At 41.8% G+C, this 24877-nt stretch overlaps 1 protein-coding gene across 1 annotated transcript; it reads right to left on the bottom strand.

The window, feature by feature from the left end:
- Positions 1–24490, bottom strand: DCTN6 (dynactin subunit 6). The gene is made up of 7 exons (XM_077476120.1): positions 24346–24490; positions 22738–22802; positions 22080–22185; positions 13974–14062; positions 11030–11077; positions 1346–1488; positions 1–269 (listed from the first exon to the last, which is right to left on the bottom strand). Exons 1-7 carry the CDS (start codon positions 24384–24386, stop codon positions 171–173), a joined length of 591 nt encoding a protein of 196 aa, XP_077332246.1. The 5' UTR covers positions 24387–24490; the 3' UTR covers positions 1–170.
- Positions 24491–24877: the final 387 nt, after the last annotated feature.

The following is a 24877-nucleotide window of genomic DNA, read 5'->3' on the forward strand; positions in this document are numbered from 1 at the left end:
TTAGTCTGCAATGTCAGCACTTCATGTGCTTTATTTTAAATTCATCATTAGACACATAGAACTGAAAAATATAAATAATTGATATTTCAACAAAACTTAAGAATATTATGTAAAAGATAATTGTTAGGGAAAGACAATCCACATGAAGCACAGAGTGTTTTAGTGCATCTTCAGTTTTTCATTGGAGCTGAACTGATTTTTGTGGTCTTCTTAAGATGGTGATAGTTCGGTAGAATCTTCATCAGGAAGTCCAGCTGAAGGGTCTGTGGCTGAATTGTTCAAGAGGAAAGTGATAAGTGTAACTGTATAAAATATTACTGTCAATTGTGTTTAAAAAAGGCATTAGGCTCAATTTATAAAACAAACCAGGATAAGAATTAAACAAATTACAGTTAAAGTGACAGTTATTTTCAGCTGACTCAGATAAGAGGTTCATCAGTAATGCGGGGTACACGCCAGGCTAGTCGTTGTTCATCCCGGCGGGCTGAACAAAAAAAAAAAACACCATACAGATTGCTGTACTAACACAAGCAATGTCAGTGCAGCGATCTCCCCCGCTGTGCTATTGTGTTCTGACGGGGGTGGGGACTGCCCCCACCCCCAAGACACACTGGTTAGCACTCACAGCCATTGGCTAAAAATAAATAAATAAGGAAAGCGACTGCCATTATAGAAAAGCAATACCCATATGCTGGCTGAGGCTTTTCCACCCCATCACCACAACTGAAGCACTCTACTTTACTATGGTTTTTGAAGCCCAACTTTGGCCCCCCCACAGACTTTTTTTTGTTAACTTACCTTTTACAGATGTCTCAGGCCAGTCATGTGATGCTTCAGGGTCCTCTTTCTATTCTCTTTCTATTCTCTTGGCCCACAACAACAAAGAGAGCAGAGCTGATGTGCTGAAGTCAGTGCCACTCTCCATCATTACACTTTGAGGACAGGCCAAATTAGTGATGCCCCCTCAAGGTGGGTGTGTGTGTGTGTTGGTTCAACCTGGCATGTGGTCAGTTTGCCAGGTTGAATGATGCCTGGTGTTTTTCAACCTGGCAGTGAAGACATCTAGTGATGAAAAGCGAGAACTGTGGGGCACATAATTGGATAGAAAGCGAATATTGTGACCAGAGAAGGGAAACTTTAAACAAAAGAGTTGGGTTTTAATGCTGATTAGGAAAGTTCTCAGGTTGCAGTATAAAAGTGCATACGAGATGATCTATGATAATACCCCAGTGCCTGCACCTTTAAAAACACAGCAGCAGCACATAAATTGGTTTATTCTAATAAACCTAAAGTTCACAAGCACATTAGAAATAACATAGATGGGTTTTGTAAGGTTCATACTGACCTGTGGACGCTCAGTCTGCACTCTGCGCAGACAGTCAGATCCATATATGACCGTGTTCTCTGGAATAACCTCACAAGTGTCCACCTGACAGCAAGCACCAATGATGCAACCACTGGTCAGAATGACGTTCCTGCCAACAAATGCTACCAACACAAAGAGATGTAAAGAGACTGTTCAATAAACACAATGTATGCCACTAAATATGCACAAACATTTTAATAAAAACAACCCTGGCTGTCTTTTTTGAGTGGAAAAAGCCGGTTTCAAATAAAAATAAGGATTTTCATGTTTTTAACACAAAACTTGAACAAATTGAATTTACAGTTTATATAGCATGACTTCATAGAAATTTTACAGAACAATCTATTTTAATTTCATGCATAAAGATAAGGGATGGAACATTTGCATCATTTGCTATAAATGTATAGCGCATATAGAGTTTAGAGAGTATATCAATGTTCCAAAAAGACACTAAATTAGGCACCATTAGTTTTTTTTTTTTTGTTGGTTGAACTGGATGGACTTGTGTCTTTTTTCAACCTGACTAACTATGTAACACAAGGGGACATAAGAGATGCAATTTCCAATTTGATTTTGAAGGATATAGGCATGTCTCAAAATTTACCCCCCAGCCTCCCATTCTCCCTCTCTAACAGGGGTCTCCAAACTTTCTAAACAAAGGGCCAGATTACTGTTTTTCAGACTTTAAAGGGGTCGAGCTGTGGCCAGGAGGAATAGGAATTTTCCTGGCATCAGTGGAAGTAAACCATGCACCATCTTTAGTATTAGAGGGAGGAATAGTGCCCCAACGTTGGTGTCAATAGTAGGAAAAGTGCCCCATTGTTGATGTCAGTGGCAGAAATTATGCCTCATTGTTGGTGTCGGTGTACAGAACAGTGCTCCAAGGGCAGGCTAAAGGCAAGCACAGGGTCGCATCCGGCTTCGGGGCTGCAGTTTGGAAACCACTGTTCTATAACATAGTTAGATAGTTAGTCTGGTTGAAAAAAAAGACACAAGTTCAACAGTGTCTAGCATTATATATCTACAGTGCCTTGCAAAAGTATTCACCCCGCCCCCCCCCCCCACCATGGTATTTTTCATGTGTTTGTTGCCTCACAACCTGGAAATAACATGGACTGTTTGAGGATTGGCATCATTAAATTTACAGAACATGCCCACAACTTTGAAGAGGTTTTTTTTTTGTGAAGCAAACAACAAATAGGACAAAATAACAGAAAAAGTCAATGTGCATAACTATTCACCCCCTAAAAGGCAATACTTTGTAGAGCCACCTTTTTCAGCTATCACAGCTCCAAGTCGCTTTGGATAAGTCTCCATGACCTTGCCACACCTTACCACTGGGATTTTTGCCCATTCCTCCTTGCAAAACTGCTCCAGCTCCTTCAAGTTGGATGGTTTGGGCTTGTGAACAGCAATCTAAGTCTGACCACAGATTTCCTATTGGATTTAGGTCTGGGCTTTGACTAGGCCATTCCAACACATTTACACGTTCCCCTTAAACCACTCAAGTGTTGATTTAGCAATGTGTTTGGGGTCATTGTCCTGCTGGAAGGTGAACCTCCGTCCTAGCCTCAAATAACACACAGAGTGGTACAGTTTTTGCGCAAGAATATCCCTGTATTTAGCACCATCCATCTTTCCCTCAACTCTGACCAATTTCCCGAAAAAATATCCCCACAGCATGATGCTGTCACCACCATGTTTCTCTGTAGCGATGGTGTTCTTTGGGTGATGCGACGTGTTGGGATTGTGCCAGACATAGCGTTTTCTTTGATGGACAAAAAGTTCATTTTTAGTCTCATCAGACCAGAGCACCTTCCTCCATACATTTTAGGGGTCTCCCACATGCCTTTTCGCAAACTCAAAACGTGCCATTTTGTTTTTTTGCTGAAACGAATGGATTTCTTCTGGCCACCCTGCCATAAAGCCCAACTCTATGGAGCGTACGACTTATCGTCGTCCTATGTACAGATACTCCAGTCTCTGCTGTGGAACTCTGCAGCTCCTCCAGGAGCTGATTAATGTCCTCCTTGCTCGGTCTGTGAGTTTTGGTGTGCGGCTGTCTCTTGGCAGGTTTGCTGTTGTGCCAGGTTCTTTCTATTTGATGATAGATTTGATGATGCTCCTAGGGATCATCAAAGATTTGGATTTTTTTTTTTTTTTTTATAACCTAACCCTGACTTGTACTTCTTAACAACATTGTCCCTTACTTGTTTGGAGAGTTCCTTGGTCTTCATGGCAGTGTTCAGTTAGTGGCACCTCATGCTTAGGTGTTGCAGCCTCTGGGGCCTTTAAAAAAGGTATGTATATGTAATGACAGATCATGTGACACTTAGATTGCACACAGGTGGACATCATTTCACTAATTATGGGACTTCTGATGGCAATTGGCTGCACTAGAGCTTTTTATGGGCTTCATAATAAAGGGGGTGAATACATACGCACATGTCCCGTATCAATTTTTATTTATGAAAAATAGTTTTATGTATATATATTTTTCTAATTTTACTTCACCAACTTAGACTATTGTGTTCTGATCCATTACATATAATTCAGATTTTAAAAAAACATTGAACTAAAGGCTGTAATGTAACAAAATAGGTATAAAGCCAAGGGGGTGAATACTTTTGCAAGGTACTGTATATAGATAATATTTTTTTTACCATGTTTTACATTAGTGAGAAATAGCTTACACTACCTCCCTGTGACATCCTTAGGTTTGCAAGATTCAAGACAGCTGTGTTTTGCTGCTGGGAGAAAAAGAACTCATGCATGCGGACAGTGTGTCAGTCTGAGTTCTGAAATCCAGCAGGGAGAACTCAGGCAGGGCTGACACTACTACTTGAGATTTCAGTACAAAAGAGGCAGCTTTGTCAGCCTGTAAGAAAAAGTTAGGAATTTGCTCGAGTTCTGCAAATATTGCCAGGTATTTTTCTACACTTTAAAGGGATAAAATATGGGGAACTCTGCATAAATTGCATTATTGTTTTTTTATTTTTCTGCCCAAACATACACTTTAAAAAAGGTACAAAGCTAGTTGTATCTGGCTGCAAAGTCTGCGTTCTAATTTACCCGACTGCATGCTTGCTGGGTCAGAGACTAAGAAAGCACTTAAACCAGTGGATCAGTAAGACTGTCAGGAAACTAGCATTTTTAGGAGTTCAGTGATGGCAGTCTACTTTCATCTCACATGTCAGAATTCCCTTAACTGAGGGTCTGACTGAAGGCCTATTCTGGGTCAAAAACAAGTTGGCAATGGCAACTCTTATCTATCCTAAAAGGGCATTTATTATGCGTCACTCTATATTATAGGAATGTTGCAAAACCCATTTATGAACAGTATTTATTGTGATAAAATATCACAATATTTAAATATACATGGAGTTCCAACTAATATTTTTTCTACATTCAGAGGTTTCAGAAGTATTTTGAACTAGAAGATCAAATTGTGACCATGTGGATGGTAATTTTCCTGCATAGAGCAGACTTTCTGCTACTATTCTTATTAAATGACTTGATAACAGAACAACTGCATGTGCACTGCTACATTGTCAATGGTACAATATCAAAAAAAACATATGTGGTATGGGAAAAAAATAGTATATACGGTACGTCTGAAAATCTAATCAGGAAACAAATCACACAAGAGCAGCTCCACGTTCTGCATATTTTGAAAATGTACATATAATGAGAGCTATATATTATCAGACCTAGTTTTCAAGCACATTTCCACATATAATATTGTACAAACATTGCTCAGGAATTTCCGTACCATTATAAATACTGTGATTACAGCATTTATGTTGAGGATTTTTTTTTTCCAGGCTTCCTGTTTTTTGTCTGAACAAAGATTGCTAATTGATATGTAAGTGCACTTTCCTGCTTAAAGCAACCCTGCCATGATTAAAATAAAAACAATAAAAAAATTCCGATTGCAAGATCCCTTCACTAGATGGCTGAGCTCTATTGCTGCGTACACACACGACCAAACTTTCCGGCAGAAAAGGTCAGACGGAATTATTCAGTCAGATATCCCGATCGTGTGTGGGCTTCAGTGGACTTTTTTCTTCAAAAATTCTGACAGACCTAGAAATAGAACGGGTTTCAAATCTGTCTGACGGAATCAATTTCTAACGGGAAAACCGTTTGTCTGTGTGCTGGTCCGACGGACCAAATACGACACTAGGGCAGCTATTGAACTTCCTTATCTAGGACCGTCGTACGCCATCACGTTCAAACTAACGGACTTTGGTCTGTTCGTGTGTGGGAAAGTCTGTTTGTTTCAAATTTTCTCTTTATTATTCTTTTTTTCAAAATTATCCATAATACATTCTGATACATTTACTACATCATACATAAAAAACTCTCTCAATATATAATACATTTACTACCATATCCCCATACACTCAAAAATAATAAAAAAAAAAAAAAAAAAAAAAAAAGGGAAAACCCCCCCCCCCCCCTCTCTTCTTAACATCTTTCCCTCCTTCCCCCCCTCCCTATCTATCCCCCCTCCCTCTAATATCCCAATTCCCCCCTCCTATCCTCTCTCTCCCCTCCCCCTCCCCCACCCCACATTATAAGTATTCCCTCATTCCACTAGAGGACCTAAACTCTTCCCATTGTTTCCATACAATTGGTAGTTGATTATTTATATATCCTTCTACTCTTATTTGTTTTTCCATAAAGCATATTTCGTTCATTTCACATATCCATTCTCCTATTGTTGGACTCATAGTTTCTTTCCATTTACGTGCTATTATTGTTCTAGCTGCTGTTGTCATATGTTGTATTATCCCCTGTTTCATATTGTGTACTGTATCTGACGTAAGAGAAAATAATGCTATCTTCACATCTGGAGTCAGTCTTTTTCCAGTCACTTTTTGATATATCTCAAAAATCCTTAACCAGAAATTTTTTACTTTCTTACAACTATACCAAATATGCTCCATTGTCCCTTTTTCTATCCCACATCTCCAGCATTTATCTGTGTTGCCTTTATTAATTATTTTTAGTGCCACTGGACTCCAATACCATCTCATTGTTACTTTATAGTTTCGTTCTTGATGTTTTAATGCCGTTGTGGTTTTGTGTATTATTCCTAATATTTTTTTCCATTCTTCTTCTACAATTATCTCTCCTAACTCTTCTTCCCACTTTTTTATTCCTATTAAGTCTCTAATATCTCCTGTGGGTAACAGTGATTCGTATATTTTAGATAGTTTATTTTTATGGTTCTGCTCCTTTAATATTATCTGCTCAAATTTAGTTAATGGTCTATTTATTAAGTTTATATTGGTTTCAATAAATGTTTCTAGTTGGTGATATTGCAACCAGTGTTTTTTTATTTCTAATCCAAGATCGCTTAAACTAGGCATATTACCATCCACCAGGATCTGGATCAGTCTTATATTCTCCATCTTATTCCATTTCAAATAGCTAACACTTTCCAATGCTGGCTTAAATTCTGGGTTAGATATCAATGGGGACAAGGGTCCAGTCCTGGAGGATAGCTTTCCTTTTTTGAGCACCGCATCCCATATTTTTAAAGTAGCTCTCACAAAAATTGGTAGTTCCTTTTTTTTCTCCCTTAGTTCAGGTCTTATCCATGGCAAGAATTTTAACTGTATACCTGCAATATCCTCTTCCAACATTACCCATTGTTTATTTTTACTGTCATGTTGCCAATTTATAATTCTAATCAATGATGCCGCTTGCATATATTTTAAAAAATCAGGTAAAGCCAAACCTCCATTTTCTTTTGTTCTAGTTAATGTTTCTCTTTTTATTCGGGAGGTTTTTTTTGTCCATATAAAACTATTTATAGCCTTCCTTAAATCCATCATTATCCTCTTAGATAAAGCAATGGGTAGCGTTTGGAATACATATAAGACCTTTGGTAATAATTCCATTTTTACTATATTTATTCTCCCTAACCATGATTGTGTTATTCTTTCATATTTTTGCAATTGTTTTATTACTTTACGTATAATCACATTATGATTGAGTTCTTGTATCTGCTTCAGATCCTTCGGAATCATGATGCCCAAATATTTAATCATCTCTTTCTGCCATTTAAACGGAAAATCTTTTTGTAAAAGTGATTGCATTTTATCTTCTAAAGTAATATTCATCATTTCAGATTTTTCATAATTTACCTTGAAGTTACTTAATTCCCCAAATTTATCAAGTTCTTTTATTATATTAGGGATTGTTATAATAGGATTTGTTATATAAAGTAATAAATCATCAGCGTATACTGCCAATTTATACTCCTTATCTCTAATTTTAATCCCTTGTATATCTTTATTTTCCCTTATTGCATTAATTAGATGTTCCATTACTATTATATATAATAAAGGAGATAGGGGGCATCCTTGACGGGTCCCATTTGATACCTTTATAAACTCTGAAAGCATCCCGTTTATTCTTATTTTGGCTCTTGAGTTGGCATATAGTGCCATAATTCTGCCTAACATCCTAGGGCCCAGTCCTATCTGTAATAATGCCTCTTCTAAGAACCGCCATCCCACCCTATCAAAAGCCTTCTCAGCATCTATAGTTAATAAACAGGCTGGGATGGCGGCTCTCTGAGCATATTCCATAAGCGTACATGTCTTTATTATATTATCCCTGGTTTCTCGCCCTTTTATAAACCCTGTTTGATCTAGCTTTATATGTTCCGGCATTCTTGGGGTTAATCTATTAGATATAATTTTTGAATAAAGTCTAATATCGATATTTGTTAATGAGATGGGGCGAAAGTTTTTACTTAATGTATGATCTTTTTCTGGTTTTGGAATAAGTATAATGTGAGCTTCTGTACTCTGTGGTGCAAAGGTTTGCGTTTTAGTTATTGAGTTGTATGTTTTTTCAAGTAAGGGTATAATTAGATTTTGAAATACTTTATAAAACCTTGCTGTATAGCCGTCTGGTCCTGGGCTCTTTCCCAGGGCCATTTCGGCTATTGCCTGTTGTATCTCTTCCCTTGAGATTTTTTCTTCCATTTCCTCAATTGCTTCTCTAGAGAATCTGGGCAAGGCTGTCTCGTTAACATATTTTCGAATCTCTTCCCCCCTTTCCTCCTTTTTATTTTCCTGCTGTATTTCTATATTATATAGTTTATCATAATAGTTTTGAAATGTTTTTATAATTTCAGCTGGATCGTGTGTTATTTCCCCGTTTGTTTTTAAGATCTTTACTATAGATGTTGTAGGTTGTTGGTCTCTCAATGTTTTTGCTAGTAGTTTCCCCGGTTTATTTCCATATTGATACCAATGTGTTTTATTTCTATCCCTTATCCGGAGAGACTCCTCATCAAGCACGGCCTGTAGCTCAATTTTTTTATCTTTTAAGAGTATATAATCCTCTGGCTTCATTTTCTGTTTGTGCTTATCTTCCAGTCTCCCAATTTCCAACAGCAATTGAGTTTTCCTTTGCTCGTTTTCCCTTTTTACTCTACTTCCGTGCGTGATGAACAGTCCTCTTAATACGCATTTTAAAGCTTCCCACTGTATGGGGGGTGAGGTGTCATCTTTATCGTGATTTAACTGAAATTCCCTTATCGGAAAGTCTGTTTGGTCAGAAGTCCGTCGGGAAGACCGTTTAATCTTTTCTGCCGGAAAGTCCGGTCGTGTGTACGCGGCATCATGCTCACCTCTCTGGCAGCTTGTGTTTTCTACCTCCCCTCCGTTCCAGCCTTTTCAGCATTCATCACTTCTGGGAGCGCTGAACACCTGTGTCCCCTACCACATGCTGTGACTCCTTCCTCTGACACCTATGTCTCTATAGAAAACAGTAGTGATGGTGGGGTTGGAGGATGGAACCACGGTGTGCTGCAGGGGGCACAGTCATCCAACATTTCTGAAAGGGCAGAATACAGAAAAGTCTTGTGGAAGCTGCAGTGCTAGAATGGAAGGAAAGCAAGAAGCCCACTAAGGGCAATTATAATAGTTCTAGTTGTAATTATTTTTTTTTCCCCTGATAGGTTGCTTTAAAACAAAGTCTGAGGGGAAGAAATTATTTTGTCAAGATGGAAAATGATACCAATAAAAAACCAATAGAAAAAAATCTGGCTATCCACCAGCTAATTTAGATTGGGAGATGGCCGTTTTGGTCATACAGATGCATTATACTACGGTAATCTCTTGCAAAATATTTAAACTATGGAGACAGCACAGAAATAGACTGTACTGTAACAACATACATGAAAGATGGTATCCATATAAGAACACCTTTATCATTCCTGTCATTTGATTTAACATTGAGGTTGAGGTAACATTGATTCCAGAGGGGAGGATTTTTGGCAACTCACTGGGTTGTAGTCCAGTGCTACACACATACTGCACAAGCTCCTGTAATTTTAACTACAAACTGACAATAGAAAGGCTCATGGGGGAAAAATTTCCCGCACCCAAGAGACAAGGCCATCTAGAGCCCAGGGCAAACATGTCAAACTGCCCCCTTCCCCCAAAGATGTATGAGCATTATGGGCTAGCAAAAGTCCACCCCGCCCCCCCAAAAAAGAAATAAAGAAAAAAATTGAGCACTAATCTGTATGGTTACCCCCCCAAGAATAAATTGCTCCTCCCCCCAGGACAAATCCTCCCCTACTGAAATTGCCCCTCCCAGCACAAATGTTTGCCAATGTAGCACAAATCCTCTCCCCCCTCCAAATCACCTCTCCTAGCACCCCCCTTTACAAATTTCCCCTTCTAGAACAATTCTTACTCACTGCTGCCCGCCAAATTCCCCCACCCAACACAAATCTCCTCCCCCACCATATCATCGTGGTGCCCCCTCCCTCTTCACATGATGCTACAATGTCCAGGGCAGCCGTCCCTCCTGCCCACCTTTTGTCCCAGCCCTGCCTATTTGCCACAAGTGTTGTGCACAGCCACCCATAGAATCATTGCACCTTTTTGCAGATATTGTATAGATAACAAATACAGTACATTTGGATGTACAACTCACACAAATGTACTTGTTTAGGTATTTGCCAAGCCACAGCAGTCATTTTACAAGCAACATAAAACAAAGACACTGGGGTTGTTTTACTAAAACAAAGTGGAGAGTACAAAATCTAGTGCAGCTCTGCATAGAAATCAATAGTTTTCCAGGTTTTATGGTCAAAGCTTAAAAGTGATTGTAAAGCTTGAATTTTTATTTTAAATAAACACACCTCACATCAGATAACCCCCTGGGAGAAGCGATCTCCCGGGGGATTACTTTGCGGGTGCGCTCCCGAGTCCATCAATGTATGACCCCCCCCCCCCCCTCCGGCGCCCACGTCATTGGATCTGATTGACAGCAGCAGGAGACAATGGCTGCGCTGCTATCAATCTATCCAATCAAGGGTCGAGAACCCCGGGCAGAGGGACAGCGCGTCCATGCCGGGTGAAATTCCAGGGCTCAGGTAAGTACAAAGGGGGGTGGGATGGCAGCCGGTCACTGCCAGATGTTTTTTCACCTTCACACATAGGATGCATGAAGGTGAAAAAACACAAGGGTTTACAACCCCTTTAATTGAACAAGCTGAAGTTAGAAGCTGAATGGCTACCATGCACAGCTTCAGCAGATTGTATACTCTCCAGATTTAGTAAATCAACCCCATTAATTTCCATTCTATAATCAGGTAATAATGGATAAAAAGTAACAGCTTACCTTTTGATTCAATAACATTGTTGTCTCCAATCTTCATTGCATGAGAATCTGGATGTTGTTATTAAGGTCTATTTAGGGGTATTGTGCATTTACAAGCCATTTAGAAAATCAGTAACGCAATACTCTCTTTCTACCCAATATGTGTAAAACAGCTGTTTTAGAGAAGACATTTACCAACAAAACACAAGAATCATACTATTGTGCTCAAAGAAACAAATGTTGAAGTGGACTTCAGCAAAATATTTTTTATTAGCTAGTACAAATACCTTACCCTATTGTTTTGGAACAGCCTAGACTAGAGCTGCTCATTGCATGCACCCTTTTGTCTTCTTTGCCTTAAAGCAGTGTTTCTCAATTCCAGTCCTCAAGGTGCACCAACAGGTCATGTTTTCAGGATTTCCCTCAGATGATGAAACAGCTGGGGTAATTACTAAGGCAGTGAAACTGATCAAATCACCTGTGCAAAATAATGGAAAGCCTGAAAACATGACCTGTTAGTGGGCCATGAGGACTGGAATTGAGAAACACTGCCTTAAAAGGGATTGTAAACCCTTGTGTTTTTTCACCTAAATACATCCTATGCATTAAGGTGAAAAAACACCTGCCAGTCACTGGCCCCCCAGCCACCCCCCCCCCATTTTACTTACCTGAGCCACTCAATTTCCTCAGCTGGGACGCACTGTCCCTCTCTCTATGGGGTCCCGGCTCTTGATTGGATAGATTGATAGCAGCACAGCCATTGGCTCCGCGTCTGTCAATCAAATCCAATGACGTGTGGGGCAGAGTGTGGCATTCGTGTCTGTGGATGCAAATGCTGGACTCGGGAGAGCGCTTCTCCTAGAGGGTTATCTGATGCGGGGGAGGAGCTGCGAGAGCTGCCGGGGGACCCCAGAAGAGCAGGTTCGAGGCCACTCTGTGCAAAACGAGCTGCACAGTAGAGGTAAGTATGACATTCCTGTTTAAGGAGTGTTCTAGCATTGCTCCCGCGATGTTGACTGCTCTTCTACCGAATACTGATTGGGGTTTGCTGACTAAAGTGTACTTCTTAACTATAGTGGAGAAAAGTAGGGTCAATGACTTGGCTTTGCTGTCTGGCAGGGGTGCCAGGATTACAATGGGTAAAAAAATTACACATTTTTGATAGCAAGACAGTTCAGTATCTATCTAAACACACACACACACACACACACACTATATATATATTTAGCATGACAATAGTTTTGCTTTAAACAACTCATAGTAACATTGATTTGTTAGTCATTTCTTTATTTTTCTAATAGATAATGGTGTAGGTAAAGCAGGGATAACTCATTCATGCTCACTAATTGGATCAGCCATGTGTGGGCAAAGCTCCCATCTCATATTTACTGTTGCAGCCAAAAGACAATGATCTTCAAGCTAAATCACCAGCTTTATCCACTTTTTGTTTTTGTTTTTTACAGCTATGCTACAAAATAGCTGCAGTACCAATTCACATGTTTTTCAGTCTTCCTAAAGCTGTTTGAATTTCTGCCGGTTCCAGATGAAACAGACAGATTTGCGTAGTGAGTGGCCTTCTCAGCCCCTTCCCTGTCAACATTCTTTAATTAATAAAAATAAGATGCTGGATGTAAAATATTCAGCCAAACAGTGGCTGCGTCTAATAAGATGCAGCCGATGTTTGGCTACTCTTACAGTTGCTGCTGTCAGGTATCAGAATACAATAAGCTTAAACAGAGGGATTCGGAGAGATGGATTATATTTTTTCATTCACCCTCCAGGTTGAACAAAAAAAACCTTATATAGTGTAAGTCAGCCTTTCTCAATCGGGGTGCTGCCTGAGGATGTCAGGTAGAGAATCCTGATAGAGAAATGCTGTCAGATAAGAGCAGACTCCCAATTCGCAGCCGAACATGGGCACTACAGGAAAGTGAAAGCAGGGAAGGGCAGGTGTCTTTCCGAGTGTGTGCTGTGCTCTCTGCCTCCCCTACAGTGCAGTACCTAGCTTGTATGTGTGAAGCTGTGTATACAGGAGTGTGTTTGTGTTTCATGTGAGTGCGTTTATTTCCAGGTATATTGGTGTGAGTGCTTATATGTATATGTGTGTATTTATGTTACTTTTATTCCTGTACAATCAGAAGTGCTTTTTTAGGGCTTTTTCGCAATAGCAACAAGGACTGCCACTCCTCTCAAAAGCGGTCCATGCTCAGATGGAGGCATTTGACAGGTGGTGAAGAGACAATATGTCACCTCCTCACCAAGGCTGCATGTAGGGCAGCTTATTAATTTCAATGGGCTGCCCTACCTCCAAAAATGCAGCAAAAGAAATACCGGACCCTTTTTGTCTTTTTAAATTGCGCCGCACAAAAAACACACCATGTTTGCCAATATATGGGATACCATTAAGAATTAAATGGCACCCCTGAGCAACTGCTAAAGAGCAGCACAGTTGCCTGTGTGTCAGCAATGCGTGCAATTTTGTCCGCGTTCCTCGACACACAGTAACCAAGACCTAGGCTGGGGATCTTCTAGACTGAAAATACTTTTCATGGATGCCTTGACTAAAATAAAAAAATAAAAAATAAAAAAAAGTAGGAGAAACACAGGTATAAGGCCAGCTTTATTCGTTAAAGTGGATATTCAGTCCCCTCAAAAATTTTTCAAAAAAGCTACAAATACTCTAAAAGGACACCTACCTATCTAGGAATTCAGTGCTGTCCTCACACAGGCCGGGTCTTTGGGTCCCAGCACTGGTATGTTTACTAATGGCTTCCTACTGCACTTTCCGAGTGGTCCTGCAGCCTTCTGGGAACTGTAACATTTCCCAGAAGGCTGTAGGCAAAGAGAGGGTAGGGGCGAACTTCCACTCGGATCGTCTAGGCTTTTGGGAGAAGTTTGGCTTTAAGAATAGAGAAAGTAAAGCTAATCTCACACACAATTTATCTGATATTTGCTTAATGGATACAGCATCCAACTTCAAACACATTGTTGGTACCGATGACCATGGGTTTTGGCTCCACGTCTTCTGAGTCAGGTGCAATATTTTCAGGATAACTGAGGATAAAAAATAAATAAATAACTTTTTTTTATGTTTAGGTAATGCCATCTAGGAAAAACGGACCCAACTAGGGGAAAAAAGTTTATTGGCATGATAAGGGAATTTATCAATACTGGAGCAGCCAGAATCTAGAGCAGCTGTGCATGGCAACCAATCATTTTCTATCAGCTTGTTTATCTTGAGCTTTAAAAATGAAAGATTAATGCTGACTGGCTGTTATGCACAGCTGCTCCAGATTCTGGCTGCTTCAGCTTTACAATTAAAGCGGTTCTGCACACATTTTTGTATCCTAGTGCTATTGTTTTTCCTAACCTCCACATATTGCACAATGCCCCTTCATTTTTATTTTTATTTCTCCTACCTTTCCTTCTATGCACTTGTTTTCTTCTTCCCCTGCGGCTATGGGCGGGGTTTATGCGGGGATCAGCATCACTTCCGCTGATCCCCGCACTGTCTCCTGGGATCTCGTCCGAGTAATCCCAGGAGTCATTGCGGCTAACACTTGCGAAATCTCGCGAGATTTGGCCGACGTGACGTCATCACGCCGGCCACGTTTGGCTTCACATGAGAACGGGGGCGGTAATTTGCTATGTTGGAACGCACGGCGCGAGTGTTTGGAACGCATCGCGCATGCGCAGTACGCAATTTCTGGCGGCAACGTCACTTCCGCAGCATCCTGTGATAGGCAGCAAAATGTGACACTACACCGCCCGTTGTCCTAACATTCTTGAATTACACCGCTCGTAGCTGTAGCTACTGAGCATGCACGGGAACCGGCAAAGCATGCTGGTTCCTAACAAAGGAAGAAAGGCGGAAATTATTGCTTGTGGGCTTCAAATGCCCACAAGAAAAATGACATCTGCCGAACAATAAGAATAAAAAGCAAACTTTGGACTAAAAACGGACATGCTTCACTGACAAATGCAGGAAAGGTAAGCGGTTTTATTTAAAGAGATACATTTTAAAGCTTAAACATAAAAAATATTTTTTTTTCCTCAGTGCAGAACCACTTTAACACAGAAAGAAGAGACAAATGTCCATCAAAGTATCAATCCTTCAACTCCAAAACAGCCAGCTGACTGCAGAGAAGGCAACAAAGTAAAAAAGAAAAAAGTTATTTGGGAAATTTGTTTTCAGGAATCTTTCAGGATAGACCATTACAGTGCGGATCCGTCCACCTATAAAGAGAAAACACAAGGCTCATATCCCCAAAAAAAAAAAAAAAGCCCCAGCTACCTGATAGTCTAAATAATACAAGGAAACTGAAGGCAGAGCTTAACCACTTCAGCTCCAGAGATTGCTCCCTCTGTCCAGAGCCCTGTGTTGATTACAGACGATCAGCAGGCCCCGGCCATGAATCATTGGCAGGGACTTGCTGACAATAACCTTCTGCGTCAGAGGAAACCTGTGATGTAAGGGTATGTCGCTGTGTCTGTAGGAGCCGCATGTCCACAGTACAGTGTGGGTGGGTGGTCCTGAAGAGGTCAAACGGCAATGATTAGATAAAATTTACTCAAAATACATACTTAGGGAGGCAAATAGTCTGCTGTCCTAAAGATTCTTGGAAATTAAGTTACCAGGTGACGAACTTAAATTTTCCCCAATCATCTTCCAGGAAAACACATGAGAGAATAAGAGAGAAATCAAAACTTACTTAGGAAGGAACCACTGCTTACAGGACTTTAATGCCAAAGTCTGGTCCTGACTGGAGATCAAGTCTACTTGACAAAAGTATTACAACCTTGCCCCGCAAATCTACTCTAGTTTTGCCCTCACCTTTTCTGCTCAAAAAAGCTGTGAAGGCTCTCAGAAAGTGTTCTGATTTCTCATGGAGAAGCTAAAAATCAATATTCCTCTTTTACTACATACCTTATCAACCCTTGAGATAGAGCTTTTTTATGCTCCATGCCACTTTTTTAGTCTGCCTCTAATACAAAAAAGGTTCAGAGTTTCTCCATTCTTTAGTGACTCCAAGTAGGCTAGAATAGCCATTACATACAAGTAGTGGAGGGCCTCATCTATTTAATTTGTTGAATTATCACAGAAGGATGGAATAATAACTGTTCTGTGGACCTGGAGCAGCTACTTTAAAAACAGTAGTAAACCGCATAAAAAAATAAAAAATATATATAAAAAGGATTTTTTCGTCATACTTACCTGTAAAAGCCTTTTCTTTTTCATACATCATGGGACACAGAGTTAGGCTAATATTCATTACCTACTGGGTTAGACTTCATCTCCAGTTGAATATACACTGGTAGACCAAAGGTCTTTAGACCTATATAACCCCTTCCATACAGGAAGTACTTCAGTTTTGTAGCAAGCACTGAATCCTCAAAAAGAGGGGAGGGACCTCTGTGTCCCATGACATACTCAAGGAAAAGGATTTTACAGGTAAGTATGATGAAAAAAAATCCTATTTTCTTTTTCATACATGAAGGGACGCAGAGTTAGACTATTATTCATTACCTACTGGGACGTCCCAGAGCAATAGCCTTGAGGGGAGGGAGACACCCTGCCAAACAATAGCCAGACCTTATACAGCAGACCACAGTACATTACAGCCGAAACTCAAATCCTCGGCTACTCAAACATCCACTTGATGTTGTGAACGTATGCACTGAAGACCGGGTAGCAGCCTTACCAATCTGAGCCACAGATACCCGATGGCGAAAAGCCCAGGAGGTTCCTACACCCCTGGTAGAATGGGCTCTCACCCTAAAGGGAGGAACTTTACATTTCAGACCATAGGCATGAATGACCAATTGACAGACCCAAATTGTTAATGGAAGGCTTGGAAGCTGCCTTCACCTTCTTGGGTCCTTTTGGTGAAGCAAAAAAAGGAGTCTGATCCTCGGGTCTCTGCAGATCTAGACAAATAAACCTTGACTGCCCGGACAACGTCCAAGGAATGCAATCATTTCTCTTCCGCCAAACGAGCCTGAGAGACAAAAAGGCAGGAAAATATTGTCCCAATCTAAATGAAAGGCTGACACCGCTTTTGGCAATAAGGATGGAACAGGGCGTAACATGACCCTGTCGTGGTGAAGGATCGACTATGGTTCCCTGCACGAAAGGGCCACCAACTCCGCCCATCAGGAAGGCTAGCTTGTGTGACAGCAAGTCTAATGGATAGGTTCAAAAGGTTGTTTCTGCAACATAGACAGCACCAAATTCAAGGACACATAGGTGACCTAATGGGGGGAAGCAAACGAGTTACCCCCTGCATAAAAGTTCGGACCAGCGAATGGAAGGCTAAAGGCCTTTGGAAGAATACTGATAGGGCCTAAATCTGACCATTGCTTGTACTTAAAGCCAATCTGATTTCCACAGCTGACTGTAGAAAAGAGAGAATTCTCCCAATCACGTATTTCCGAGGATGCCAATTTCTTGTCCCCCCCCCCCCCCCACTAATATAATTCTTCCAGACCTTATGATAGATCTTCCAGTGACAGCTTTTCTAGCATTCACTAGGGTAGACACCACTGGTCCCAGTATGCCATGCTCCTTTAACACCCTGGCTTCAATAGCCATGCCGTCAAATTTACAGACTGTAAATTGGGGTGGAATATAGGATCTTGAGACAATAGATCGGGGCGATGTGGAAGTGTCCATGGCCCGTCTATTGTCTCACAATCTCTGGGAATCAGGGCCTTCTGAGCCAGGCTGTTGACAACAGGAAGACCGGAACCCTCTCTCTCTGATGCTGAGCAACAAATGTGGAAGGAGAAGGAATGGAGTGAAAGCATAAACCAGGGAGTACTGACTCCATGGAACTACCAGAGCATCTGCTTCGATTGCCAGAGGATCTTTTGTTCGGGACACAAACTCCTGTAGCTTGTTGTTGAACCTGGATGCCAATAGGTCGGCCTCTGGACATCCCCAACACTGGAAAATTTCCTGGAACACCCCTGGGTGTAGGGACCATTCCCCCAGGCAGCCACCTGGGAGTAGGGACCATTCCCCCAGGCAGATCTGCTGGCGGCTGAGATAATCTGCGTTCCAGTTCTCTACTCCCGGGATATGGACTGCCAATAAAATTGACACATGTCCCTCTGCCCTGGTTAGTATGTGGTTCACCTCCTTCAGAGCTGAGCGACTTCTGGTACCGCCTTGGTGATTTATATAGGCCACTGCAGTGGCATTGTCGGCCTGAACCCAGATAGGACAGTCCTGAAGCTCCACCGTCCAGGACCCTAGGGCCAGGCGTACTGCCTTAATTCCAGGATGCTGATGGGCAGGATCTGCTTTGTCCTTGACCATTTCCCCTGAGGTGTGAGCCTCTTTAGGGTCACTCCCCAGCCTGAGAGACTGGCATCTGTAGTGGATCAGTAGATACTAGAGTACATACTGGTTTAGGGACCTTAGGCCCAAAATAAGCTTTGCATCCACGTTTGTTTTGAACCGTAAACAGGTTTGAGCAAAACCTAGTGCCTCAACTCGAAAGGCAGGATACAATCTTATCGAACTTCCACTCCAATGTACATTTCTTTGCCAGATGGAGAAAATTTATAGAATACACCTATGACACCAAGGAGATATCATCGATAATTTACCCATTTTGCTATACGGACTGGTACCTGAAACGTAATATCACTAACTCTTTGGGAAAACTTGCAATACAGGACCACACCAACCCTCGTTAACTAGTCTCAGGAAAAAATCCCAACATAAAGGCAACCACATGCAATTGGGTCGCCCAATCTTGCATAACCCCATAAATCAGGCAGCTTTTTATAGAGTATTAGTACTACACAACTGGCCCCAAGCACATAAAAACCCTTCAACTAGGCTCCAATACGGTTAGTCTAGCAATCCTCCACACCTACAGCATGTATCGGAGATATATATATATGTGAAATAGTACAGCCATTCCTTTTCTGCCTCTTTAATCCATATATCTCTAATGGGAATATTTTTGTTTGTTTGTCCTTATAGTGCTCTATCATATAAATATGTCAACCAGACACCGGGTCAACCAGTTCAAGCTTCCTTATCCTTCTCCCCATCTCTCCCCACACCTAAGTACTAACAGGATTTATTGTTCAACTTGCCTGTTAATCTGAGATTGTAAAGTCATAGAAGGGGAATACACCCCCATTTAAATGCTTTCTTGTATTTTGTTAAAGACTCATGTCTTTCAAGGACTCTGTAATATACTGTATAATGTTCATAATCCAATAAAAATTGATAAAAAACAAACAAAAAAAACCTAGTGCCTTTTTCTGATACAGGAACCTCTACAATCATTTCTTGAAGCACCAAATGATGTAGTGCCTGAAGCAACAAGTCTCTTTTTGGAGGATCCAAGAGAATGCTGGATCTTAGGAAACTCTGAGGGGGAACCCCCCCCGCAACTCCAGCCTGCAACCACGGGAAATAGTTGAGGTGACCCACTCGTCCTAAACTATTGTTCTCCAAATGTCCGCAAAGTGCAGCAGCCTTCCCCCCACCCGATAGAGTGGGGGCGTCCCCTCAAAAGGAGGGCTTGGTGCTGGGTTTAGAAGAGTTTTGGACCCAGGGCTTTTTCTGGCCCAGGCCTTGCAGCTTGCCCTTGGCTCTAGAGCCCTGTTGGTGGCGGAACTGCCTAGGCACTGAGACACTTGAGGAAGCAGTCCCTGAGGCTTTAAAACGAGGGACGCCTGGTGGTTTTCTTCACAGGAAGTAGCGAATTCTTTCCTCAGGAAATCTTTTGGATATATTGTCCAAATGATCACCAAACAAACATTCCCCATGAAAGGGGAAACCTGCCAATAACTTTTTATAAGGAAGCTCGGCTGACCAGTTCTTAAGCCTCAAAAGTCTGTGTATATGTACAGACAAGAGAGCCAAACAAGAAACCTGGTGTATTGAATCCTTTAAAGGTGTCAACAGCAAAGCACAGGGCTCCAGGAATATCTGTCTCATTTTCAGCCAGATCATCCCCCTGGTTAGGCCTGTCAGGCCGTCTGACCTGATCCTTACAGACTGTCAGATACCAATTGCTGCAACAGCTGGCTGAATAGCTTAACTGGCCAAAGAAAAGGAAGCCTTTAATAATAACTCCAATTTCTTGTCAACAGGGCCTTTCAAGCCCTGAGCGTTATCGCTCGGATAAGTTAAGTTCTTGTTTAAGGAAGAAACTGCTGCATCTACGGCTGGTATGCTCCACTTCTTAATTAACTTTTTTTTAATCTATGGGATATAAAGGGGAAAACCTCTTTAGGAGGGAGGAACAAAAATCCTGTCAGGATGTTCCCAATCAGCATACACCGCCTGTTCCAACAGAAGATGTAAGGGGAAAGTCTGTGCGGCCTGAAGAGGCCTCAGGGAACTCAAAGAGGACCAGGGGGGCTCAGTAACCTCTGCAAGAGGCAGAACAAACCATTTCGGTAAGAGTCAGGATCAAAGGCCTCTGCGACTGAGGGGCAGACATCAACTGGATATCTTCTTGTCCAGATTGCTCGGAAGCAGACTCATTTTCCAGGCCCTCCACAGAAACCTGAGCTTTTTGCTCTTCCCCCTTTCTCAACCCATTCCTGCTCCAAACTTCGGAGGCTCCGGGAAGGGGATCTGTCATGCTTCTTGTCACCCTGCAGGATGGAGGCAATCATGCCAGCAACCCTGTGCTCTAAACCGGCTAGGGCTGAGGACAGTTCATCCTTAGTGATAAAGGGCGAAGCAGCATTGACTGTAAGCACAATACCAGATAGGCGACCGTGTGTACAAGGGCTAAGGGTTCATTTACATTTGTAGTTTGGGAAGGTAGTAAAACCCTATAGACATGTTTTTTTATTTTTTTATCACCCCTGCCCCAACCGCACCCCCTTTAGCTGCAGTGGCCAGGAGTGTACACAAGTCACAGCCACAGCAGGAGTTATACACCATGTCATAGTTGGTGGTTGTAGCACTTGCCAAGCATAACCCATTCAAGTGAAGGAGGCCACTCTGCAAGTGCCCTGCAACCTTGTGCAGTACAGTAAACAAGAGGTTGAAGCAGGCAGGGTTGTGTTGCTTTCCTTATACCTGCTTTAACCCCTTGGACCCTGCAGAAGCATGCAGTTGCAGGGCACTTGCAGAGTGACCCCATTTACTTGAATTGGTCGCGTTTGGCAGTCTACAGCATCCACCAAAAGCATCAGGGGATTTAATTACTGCTGCAGCATGTGTACACCTTTGGCTGCTGCCTCAGCTAAAGGGGGTAGGGATCAGGGTGGTAATTCCATGACTCAACCGCAGGATTTTACCATCCCCCAAATTCACGTGTGAACGAGCTCTAAAGGTGCTGCTGCGGAATACAAAAAGGCTCATTCACAAGTGCAGCAGCCCCTGCTTCTCCTCTAAAAAGTGATCCAAGTGTGTTTGACAGGTGTTGAGGAGGCGATATTTTGCCTCCACACCATCTGATTTAAACACATGATTGTAGTACAATGCACACGATTGCAACATGGTAGTATAGCATATGGAGTTTTAAATCAGGTGTGAGGGGGTGACACTGGGCGACACTATGCCCAGAGATCTTTGCCTATTCCCATGTTGTTCAGGTCTCTTTAAGGTTGCCTACCCCTGCAAGATTACAACTGTGTGAACTATGGGCTGTTACAGCAGGCCATGAGGTTCTACGGAAGAGCTCAGCAAGTGAAAGTCATATGCTGTCTACTGACATTTAGATTGTTTTCAAGCCAAAACAGATCTTAGAACTATGGACGATCCCCAACACCAACTTGGCATGTGCTGTACAGTCATAAGTGCTATCCACACTAACTTTACAGTATCACAATCTCAGGCCTTTCTGACAGGCAAAGCTTCAGCATTCGACACACCCTGAAAATGTGTTGGATGTGGAAGTTCCTTCGGCCAGAGGGAGGGGAAGATCAGAGTCACCTCCTATTGAACTGGTATAGATTAGAACTCTTCTTTTGCAGTGAGGCTTGAATTTTTATTTTTATTTTTTATTAGGGTGACTGAACCACTTTAACCATTACTTCCTTCTATACCGGATATAAATGTCATTTTTCATGCCATATACTTTACCCATTACGTATAAAAGCCTGCTCTTCTATTAGATTGCCTTCACCAATAATAATTGGCCCTGCTTCAGCATATATCCGTGCTTTGGGATGAACCACAGTTCTTGGACCTGTATGAGAGGCAAGGGGACAAGGATAACAGAATAAGATAGATAGAGTATGCCAACATATTTTTAGCTTAAAAGCCCATTTTAAAAATGGGTCAACCATAAACCTCACAAACAAATAATTCTATATGGAAAAATTGATAAAAAGCAAGCTAATCATAAAAGACAAATATTAATAATAATCTATTCCAGGAACTGAAAATTCACACCTATGCAGATTTGCACTACAGTCCATTTACCATGGTTTCCTATGGAACACGTTTTGTAGTGCAAATCAGAAAAATGCAAAAAGCACTAAAACTGCATAGGTGTGAATCCAGCCTTACAGTATAGGAAAAGCCGTGACACAGCAGCGTCTCTCAGTGTGAATGGGGCCTAAGACACGAGGTGTGCTATTGGCCACATCATTATGAGAAAAAAAAAAGCATAAAAAAGAAAATGAATGAATGCAGCCACTACATTGAAGAACTAATAAGCTGCAATATATTATATATTTTTCAGGGACTAATACTGTTTTAAATAACATGTAGTAGAGAGAATTAAACGTGTACTGACCTATTGTCACATCCCCTTTGATTTCACTTTCCACGCACACAACAGCTCCTGGAGCAATTTTAACACTGAAGACAAAACAAATATTAGGATGAGGTTTGACATAACACCTATTAGTCATATGTCTTTTATTTTCCCAAATTTCAAAGTCTTATTTTAAGCCCTACTGTGTTTTTGGTTGCCAAAATTAATATAAGACCCGGCTTATTTTTGGGGAAACAAAGAGCAATTTGTAAGATTCCACAATTCCTCCTGGGAGCTGTTAATGCCAACAGCTAGTAAATCACAGGTGGCTGGGGCCTTCCCTGGCCATATGTGTGGCAGCAGGGCAGGGAATGTATCTGCTGCCTACAATTGACTGTCAGTAGGGATGAGCTCAGGCGTGATCGCATGGAACACGTGCAGAGCCCGCCAGGAAGTCGGTGCAGCGCTGTGCTAATCACAGGCAGTGAGACATTGCCCGATCTCTGCAGCCACACATCGGGGCAATGTCTCACTGCCTGTGATTAGCGCAGTGCCCTGCTGACTTCCTGGCGGGCTCTGCACGTGTTCTATGCGAACACACCTGAGCTCATCCCTAACTGTCAGCTTTGGCAGCTTCCTGACAGGATAGGTGGGTTTGATCTTGTGTCTGAATACACCAGTACCCTGGTGTGTGACCAATCCAGAGTCTAATAATCTTGTCTGTGTCTCAAATGAACAGATGTGCTGAACTAGCAACCTACAGCTACAGTTAAATGACCACAAACACCAGAGATAAGCTCTCAAGCTAACCATAAACTATACATTATTCTTTAGATCTACTATATAATGTAAGGGTCTGAGTGTTTTGATTGATTGAATTGTATAGTTTTACCCTCATATTGCATAGTTTTAGCAAACGTATACAAGACTGTACAAGGATTGTGCAATCAGGTTGTTGTGTGTATGGTCACCCTTACACCCTGTAGATGCAGTCAGATTGTCGACGAAAAATGTTCGATGGGAGCTTGTTGTTGGCAATTCCGACCATGTGTAGGCTCCATCGGGCATTTTCCATCGGAATTTCCAACACACAAAATTTGAGATCTGGATCTCAAATTTTCCAACAACAAAATCCGTTGTCGGAAAGCCAGATCGTGTGCAAACAATTCCGACACACAAAAGTTCCGTGCATGCTGGGAATTAAGCAGAAGAGTCGCACTGGCTATTGAACTTAATTTTCTCGGCTCGTCGTACGTCAGCGCTGCGCCGACTTCCTGGCGGGCTTTACACGTGGAGCATGCGAACACGCCTAAGCTCACCCCTAGTCACCAAACAGAAACAAGGATAGTAATATTCTATGGAATCCTCCATGTTATAATAAATACCTTCATTTTCCAGGACTGGCTGGCACAGCATTCTCTTTACACACAACCAGCAATCACAGTCCCCTATTTAAATATTGTCAAAGATCATCATCACCATAGTCCAGACAACATAAACCTTCATCTTCAGAATACAATACAAGAACATGTATACATAGTAGGTGAATAAAGCTAGCTTTCAATTAAAGAGCATTGCCTTGCTACCTATTCTACGAATTACAGATACACACTCATCACAGTATTTGTAAATGGTAACAACTGTCACCTCTTCTGCTGCAAATGAGCCTGCTTCAGTAGATCCGCCATCTTTCCGGGTAAGGAGTGGTTGCTCGGCGATCAGCTTATTTCCCCTTACAACATCAGCCTGAGAACTCGACAAAAGCAGAACCAATCAAATGGAACGCAAGCAGAGAGTGGAACGCGGAAGTGCTGCTGCAGGAATTGTTGACATCACGAGTTTCGGAACATGTGCCACAAGAGCTGTGTAGGGTTGTCAGATGTTCTGTGTGAGCTGTTTATAATTAATCATCGGTAACGGCTAGCCATAAATGTGTATTATCACAAACACGTGCACATGTGCATAGTCAGTGTAGTTAAAAAGAAAGTAAAGCCCATTAAGAAAAAAATAAAAATAAGACACCCTGCAAGGCAAAGGCATAATGTGCTAGTATGCATAGCATACTAGCTCATTATAAATTACCTGAGATTGAAGCCCCCGCAGCGCTCCTCGATCACCACCTCCGTCGCTGCCATGATACCCGGAGTGACTTCTGTGCATCGCGGCTCCGGCGCTTGTG

This window comes from Lithobates pipiens, unplaced genomic scaffold (genome assembly GCF_037356315.1).
Source record: "Lithobates pipiens isolate NorthernLeopardFrog02 unplaced genomic scaffold, aLitPip1_a1.2 Scaffold_13, whole genome shotgun sequence".
NCBI lineage: Eukaryota > Metazoa > Chordata > Amphibia > Anura > Ranidae > Lithobates > Lithobates pipiens.

Coding starts and splice junctions, on each gene's coding strand:
- DCTN6 (XM_077476120.1), bottom strand. CDS start 24,386: ATGGCGGATCTACTGAAGCAGGCTCATTTGCAGCAGAAGAG. Junction 14,063..22,079: donor CAGGCTTTTATACGTAATGG/GTAAAGTATATG, acceptor TTTTATCCTCAG/TTATCCTGAAAATATTGCAC. Junction 11,078..13,973: donor TGTGTTTGAAGTTGGATGCT/GTATCCATTAAG, acceptor AACAACATCCAG/ATTCTCATGCAATGAAGATT.